The sequence below is a fragment of the Prunus persica genome, chromosome G4, assembly GCF_000346465.2.
Source record: "Prunus persica cultivar Lovell chromosome G4, Prunus_persica_NCBIv2, whole genome shotgun sequence".
NCBI lineage: Eukaryota > Viridiplantae > Streptophyta > Magnoliopsida > Rosales > Rosaceae > Prunus > Prunus persica.
This window is the reverse complement of record NC_034012.1, coordinates 22,534,063-22,541,345: the sequence shown is the minus strand read 5'-3', so window position 1 is coordinate 22,541,345 and position 7,283 is coordinate 22,534,063. Positions and strand designations below refer to the sequence as shown.

At 36.0% G+C, this 7,283-nt stretch overlaps 2 protein-coding genes across 2 annotated transcripts; one reads left to right on the top strand and one right to left on the bottom strand.

The window, feature by feature from the left end:
- Positions 554–4,822, top strand: LOC18780252. The gene is made up of 7 exons (XM_007213497.2): positions 554–853; positions 1,175–1,286; positions 1,623–1,784; positions 2,250–2,296; positions 3,286–3,412; positions 4,203–4,269; positions 4,389–4,822. Exons 1-7 carry the CDS (start codon positions 653–655, stop codon positions 4,438–4,440), a joined length of 768 nt encoding a protein of 255 aa, XP_007213559.2. The 5' UTR covers positions 554–652; the 3' UTR covers positions 4,441–4,822.
- On the bottom strand, positions 5,703–6,606 carry LOC18778644. Its single transcript, XM_007213442.2, has 2 exons — positions 5,947–6,606; positions 5,703–5,862 (listed from the first exon to the last, which is right to left on the bottom strand). Exons 1-2 carry the CDS (start codon positions 6,435–6,437, stop codon positions 5,769–5,771), a joined length of 585 nt encoding a protein of 194 aa, XP_007213504.2. The 5' UTR covers positions 6,438–6,606; the 3' UTR covers positions 5,703–5,768.

Here is a 7,283-nt window from a genome sequence, read left to right as displayed (position 1 = left end):
AGTTATTATGACCATGTCATTCTTCAACAGTGACCTTGATCATGTCGTTCTCCGACAATGACATGATTAGTATTTTGATTTTGAGATGGGTGCATTTTTTTTGTTAAAATGATTGGTCTCTAATGGAGTTTTTTATTCACTTTTGTTGTCTTGTTACATTTAAAATGGACCGAAATAACTTTTTTTTCTTTTTCTTCTGCTTCAATCGGAAGAAGAAAACTTAATTATTTATACTAATTAGACAATTTAAGGCTTGAAGTGAACTTTTTAATCATTTTCTCTAAAAATATATATAATATCAAATTGGACCGGATTTTTCGATCAAATTAGGACAAATTAAGATTTGTTTCGTTAAGTTAAAAGGTTAGGAACACAAGTATTATCGTATTATGTCATCAAATGCATCTCTTATTAATTACATTGGATTTTGATCAGAATTCAATGAAAATGGTTCATTTATGATATGCTAATTACAAAAGATTTTCTTGATTTAAACCTAAAGTTTCTAAATATTTAGATGATAATTTTTATTAAAAAATAATTAGGTGATAACGAAAGAAAGGCGGAGTCTAGAAAAAAAGAAAAAAAGAAAGGCAGAGTGTTTGTTTAGTATCTTTTGAATTAATGCGAAGACAGTTTGGATGATTGATGAATGGGGTTCGAGGTACATTTGAAGCCTATCTTCGGCCACCCCAAGGTCGAGTGGGCGTCTGGTAACGCTTCTACTCCGCCGCGTCGGTTCTTGTTCCACGTCCACGCCTCCCCTGATTCTCTGCACCTCATAATCCATGTCACTGATTTCCACTGCGACACCTGGGAGGCCGTACGGTCGGTTTCCCAGCTTGACGACATGGTTTGCCTCTGACCCTTTTCTTCCTCATATTTCGATTTTAGGGGCACCCAAATATTTATTTATTGATTTTGTTTAAATCTTCGCATGTAACATAGTTAATGGTTAAGAAATACTGCTTAGTTAGGGACAGGCTGAATTATTATCCAGTTGGGGAAATATGGTTAAATGTTCTGTTTTGTGGTTAAAGTTCAGCTTTTTAGTGGAGTTGCTGATGGGTTGTAATGGTTGGAAGTAACTATAATGATTGAAACCTCCATCAACCTTTTATTTATTTCTTTTTGTGGGTTTTTTTGGATTAACTTGCTCTAACCTCGTGTGCAGAGGGACAGCATAGGAATAGGAGGCTCCTGGTCAGACTTCATAGACTATCTCATAGCTTCCATAAAATCCGAAGATGTAAAGCTTGTTTTGGAGGGACATTCAAACTCCGACGGTAGGCATTAGCCTTCCTTTTTTTTTTTTTTCTTCCTGTTTTTTTCCTTTTAACAATGCATGATGGATGCAATACTGTAGGCATTAGCCTTCCTAAACCCTGTTTTTGTAATAATGTATAATTTCTTGACAGTGGTTTGGTCATGGCAAGAATAAGTACAAGAAAGAATTGATGTCAATCATTTAGATCACATGGACAGTGTGAATTCTGTGCTAACCCTTTAACGGAAAGTGTTACACAAATGCATTCTTGTATCTACATCAGCTTGTAGATGGAGAAACTTTGATAAGGGAAATATGCTCATTGCTTACATTACCCGTGCTATGTGTCTTACAGGTGCTGCATATGCAAAACTAGTGGCTCAAAAATCAAAAGGAATGCCTGTAATTTCCATTTCTCTTACAAAACTTGTGGGGACTGCTGGTAGTGAGGCTATTGCAAATCTATCTCTTCAGCTCTTCGAAGAATTCAAAAGCATCCATGAGTTTTATGTGGAAGGTTGTCTTCTCATTTCCATGCAGCAATGTGTGTTTGTTATCTATAAGCCTGTATTCTGATATCCTTTCAGCAATATGTGTGTGGGCATGTGTTGTGTTTTTTCTGAATTCCCTTTTACAAAATTGGAGGTGAAAAGCGGGAAGGGGAAGGTTAGGGTTGATAAGTTGTTCATTGATGAAATGTCGACAAGTAAAGAAATCAAATGTCAATAAGTAAAGAATTTCATTTGAAGATGCAGAAATTAAGTTTTTCACTACTTTACTAAATGTGTTTATACCTATTTGTCTGTCAGTGCATCTGCACGAGTTGCCTTAGTTCTATATTTGTTGCATCCCATTTGTTTTTTAGCCACGATTCCGGATCTTAAAGCCCTTCTTTGTGCATTACTGCTTGATGTGTGTACTTGGCATACATCAGAATAGTTGTGCTGGAATTGACTGTTACTACTTTCTCATTGTGCCCCAGAAAAACAGCATTCTATTGAATTGTCAAAAGTGATATCAGCTGAAAAGGTATGTCTACCTGTTGTGCACTGTAATACTTTATGGGTATTCATGCCATGCCCCCATAACACAAAGACATGGCAACATGTCAATATTTTCTTCTGCCATACTCAATTTTATGTCTACATGTTCGCATTTGAAAGAATATTTGAGATGTATTCTCACACATGTACAAACATATCATATATCATCATTAATTCTTTGCACAATGTTCATCTACTTTTGGCATATCATTGGTGTGACTTTTGTGTTGTATGGAAGTGGTATTAGAAGTCTGGTATGTGCAATTGGGTTCGACCACTGATTTCAAACTGCAGCAATACTAGTGTTTTGTTCAAGTCATAGACAACATAAGTCGATGCAAGGGAAACACATTGATGCCAAGACCACCATCCACTTTATAGTCATATACGTTCAATATTTAGTGGGACAATGAATAAACCCATACTCAGTCCCAATTCAGTTATTTGGTTTACTGAGAAAGTTGCACATTAAATGTGAACGGGGCCAATGGCCAATGGCCACAAAGAGACTGGTTTCAGACCAATTGGTGGTGATCTGAACCTTATGTGATACTATAATTAAATCCTTACTATCAGCAATTTGATATCAGAATAGGTTATGTGACTCAATTCACTAATATAATTCAGATAATAATAATAATTGAACTATGAAATTCTCTGGTTTGACATTATCTCTAAAGGTCTGTTCCTCTTCTTCAAGTTATAGTTTAGATTATGAAGACTGAGTGCTGCTGTAGAAAACAGGCAAATAATAATTAAAAAGTTCATTTTACAAGTGGGAGTTTGTGGATCTGTGGTTTCTTTGCTGAGCATTAATTTTGAATAGTAGTGCAGGATTTTGTTCACTCCGGAGTTATTGATTATTTGAAATTTGTGGCAGGCATATTATAGATCTGTTAGCATATTTGTCCACTAATTTATCTTTAAATTATCATCAGGCCATTCCTTACTAAACTTTGTTCTTTTTTATGTTAGGAAAGAAATGCTAGTATCCAGAGCCAACTGGAGCAGTATTCCAAGAGGCAAAAGTTACAGAGGATTAGTTCCTCAGATAAAGTAGATGTTTCTGGACCATTCAGTAATGGTTTGAAAAGCTCTCCAGGTAATTCTTTTTGCCTGAAGTGTGTACCATTTTGGTAAAGTGATAAGTTCTGTATTTTCAAACAGAAGATTGCCATGTGTGTGTGTGCCCTTTGTTATTAGTAAGAAAATTTACAAGTAAAACTAAATTGTGGATCATGTTTCTGGAACTTGATAGGTGTGTTGGGTTAACTTTTAAATATCTTCTTTCATGGAAAATCTATTTTGTTGAGTGCATCTCCATTTTGCCAGTTATATGCATGTCCTCTTTTGGGTGTTTGTTGAACTACTAATTGCCAGAAAATAATTTATCCACATGCCTTCGCTGCAAATATATATTCGTTCTCCCCAGCAGCAATTGACTTGATAGCACATGTAAGGCAGAGGACCTTTTTTTAAAGGTCTCTTTTTGCGTGTTGTTGCATGGTTGATCACTCTCCAAGGGCGATCAGTTTAGAATTGTTTGTGTTCAATCAATATGCGAAAATAAGCCTCTTCACTCTCAAAGGGAAATTCAAAAGCTCAGCTGCATTTGTGTATGTCATTCATAGTACATGTTAATTTTGGGATTTAGTCGATTTCTTAACCTTATGAGCGAAATACTGTTCAGGCATCAATAGAGCTCCTCCAAATGTCAACTTTTCATCTTGCATCATATCTTTATTTGATTGTCTTTTCATTGTTTCCTCAGCATTTTCAGATTCCCTGCTTACATATTGACTTTCGTGTTACCTGCCAATAATTGGAATTCTTCACATATCAATTGTATTATTATCAAGTGTCAACTGAATATTTATTTGCCAATACTGCAGATAAAGAAGCAGCTCGAGATATAAACTCAACAACAGTTGCCAATCGGGTTGTGCCTGCATATCGTAGGTAAGTTGGCCTCTCGAACACTGTTTACTACATCCATCCATTATCTGGGTATTTCCACTGTTAAATACCATATTCCATATGTTCTCTTTACATAAATAACTGTCTATATTCTTTGGCAGGGCAAAAGTAAGAGGTGCCCTTCTGCAGGATATAGAAGAGGAACACAAGTAAAAGCTGGGGTGTCTGACAATTTGGTGTGCACCCTGTTGTGTGAATTAATTCCCCCCCCCGTTTCTGGTACAAAAGTTAGATTAAGGTTTTTGTTTTTCATCCTTTAGACCAGGCTGTAGGACAATCGGGGAAAAAAAAACCAGTTTTATGCCTCTTTTTATTGCCATGATAAATATTTGGAACTCGCGTTTTCCGCAAGTGCTTGCAATTTTGTACTAGTGCTAATCTAGAAGGCCTTTTACTTTGTAGTAGGAAGCTTTTAAGATAATTAGAGGTTGGCTATTGATTGATTTATGAGCATTTAAATGGCCAGCCTCTTTCCATCGCAATGCTCCAATTGCAACCGAGAGACTATATATACCAGGAGATCATTAGAAGCTTATTGGATTGGATTCTGGTTTGTATTTTCTGACCCAGTTCATTGAATCTCGTTCATCCTCCTAAGGTAGTTTAGTAGATAGACCATAGGCCTCCCAATGCCGTTGTGTTTGGATGGAGAAATAAATTTGAAATCTGAACATAAATTATAATTTCTGAATTGGCATATCCAAGTCCCTTTATTTGGGTTTATAAAGAAAGAGATTTAGAAATTCAATGTGGATAAAAAAAACATGGAATTCGGGAGTCGAAACTCAATTTTAAATTTCATCTCATTAAGGTGTCATTTCTAAAATTCAATACACGGCCTATGTACTCTACCACCACCACCATCACCACCTTAGCTACCACATCCTTATTGCAGCCACCACCACCACACCTCAACCACCACCATCACTCGTTTATTGGCCGATCACCGCTCATTTATAGGTCAATGTTTTTATAGTTAGTTTAAATTATGTATTTAAATCCCACTATAACAAGGAACATTACAAATTCCCATCATTTTAGATACTGTCAATTTTTTATAGTTGAATTGTTTCTAGTAAAGGTTGTGTTTGGCGTCATTCAGTTTTGTTGGGATTTTGAATCACGTATCATTTTATTAGCCAACTTGCAGTTCCTTTTAAAAATTTGTGTCTAAATTGAGCCTGCCTCATTTTCTTAGTAAATTTAGGTTTTACCCATAAAAAAACTTTCACTTTTGGAAAAAGCCAAAGCTTTTTCAAAAAAGACAGAAAAACCTCTCAATTTTCAAACCAAAGACATGCAAATGTAAATGATTCCTTAGGAAATCCAAAAATAAGTAAGGGCAATTTTGTCAATTTTGGCTTCTTTTAAAAAATTTATCTCTCCTTTGGACTTTTCTAAAGTCTCCCCATTTTCTTTAGGGCATACATACATATGATCGATATACATATACAGATAAACAAATTGGCAATATTTTCCTTTTACAATAAGCATCCCTTTTGTCTCTTGGTTTTGCTTTTCTTGCTGTGGAAGAAGAACCAGCACCCAGGTAACGTATTGGTCTCATCAGAAAACCTGCAGATTCAACAAAACAAAATCAATTTGTGTTTCTTATCAACAACAAAAAAATAAAAATAAATAAATAAATAAATTACATACCTAGTTCTGCTGATGCAGCTGCTGTTATTTCCCTGGTTGTTTTTATTTACTCCTGCAAGGAAAAATGTCCTTATCTTACACCAATCTTTATGGTTGTCCTTCAATGATAATGAAGGGCTTGGGGTAACTTTTGAGGAGCGATTCCCAGGTGATTTTGGTTTCTTCTTTGAACCTAGAAAAGTTGGAAAGAACATCTTAAGTAGGAAAGTTTCACTTTCCATGCTTGAACAAGTCCTTGATATTTCGCAGCTGCTTTTCTTCTTCACGTTGCTCTTTTGCTTCCTGATTTGGACTTCTTCACTGCGAAAGCTGAAACTTGTCTCTTTGGCATCAGTTTCTTCTTCTCCAACCTCCTGAGCACCTTGTTGCTCATCATCAACAATATCTTTTAGAGAAAGTTCGTAACATGACTCGGGCATGTCTTGGATCATTTCCATCAGCTCCCTCCTACTTTGAACAATCGCTGCTTGTCTTTGTGACAACGTCGTCATTGTACAAGGATCACTATAGTGGTGGTTGTTGGGGAGCAAAGGAGAAGACTCATCTTCGATGTTCCATCTCAACAACGTGTTCGTTTCCCAGAAATCAAAGTCTTTTTCTTCTGCACTACCGCGACAACTGCTGCGGACATGGCAGCTTGGAGAGAGATGATTCCTAGGAAAGTTTTGACACTGATCAAGATCAAGCATGGTAGTATATGAAATGAAGAAAGAGAATATGTAGGTGCTGAAACGTTAAGCAATATATTTTTTTTTTTTTTGTGAGTGTGGGAGCTACAAGTAGTATGGCTATGCTAGCTGCTGCTGCTGCAAATTATAATATCATATCAAATCATCACTGCGATGATTTGGTCAATGTCATTTTCTCCGGAATTCAATTTAATTATAGGGAGGGAGAACTAAAGTCATTGCCGTCTAAGATGGGAAGGTCAATTAAACAGTCCAATTTTTCCAATTTTCCACCACTTGTCTAACTCGAAGTTTTTATTCCATAGACAAAATTTGATGACTTTTAAGTCCTTATTCTTTCGCTTAGCTTCTTTGTCCTGACTTTACTGCAATAATCTCTCTCCACCATAAAATAGTCTTGTCTATTAAAGCAAATAGTACTTCTTATATGCATCTTTAGTACGAATTCATGCTTAACGAGAACACAATTCAATGGTTATTGTGATTACTAGTAGAAAAAGGTGAACCTGTTGATCTAACAACGGCAACAACCGCAATCATACCAAGTGCGAATTTGTAACTTGGAAAAATCCGAACTTATAACGTAGAAAAATCCGAACTTCGGGTGTGGATAAGTTCATTGAGTTAAAGAAAAATGAATGGTCCAAG

Coding starts and splice junctions, on each gene's coding strand:
- LOC18778644 (XM_007213442.2), bottom strand. CDS start 6,437: ATGACGACGTTGTCACAAAGACAAGCAGCGATTGTTCAAAGTAGGAGG. Junction 5,863..5,946: donor AGCTGCATCAGCAGAACTAG/GTATGTAATTTA, acceptor TTGAATCTGCAG/GTTTTCTGATGAGACCAATA.
- LOC18780252 (XM_007213497.2), top strand. CDS start 653: ATGGGGTTCGAGGTACATTTGAAGCCTATCTTCGGCCACCCCAAGGTC. Junction 1,287..1,622: donor GGGACATTCAAACTCCGACG/GTAGGCATTAGC, acceptor TGTGTCTTACAG/GTGCTGCATATGCAAAACTA. Junction 4,270..4,388: donor GTTGTGCCTGCATATCGTAG/GTAAGTTGGCCT, acceptor ATTCTTTGGCAG/GGCAAAAGTAAGAGGTGCCC.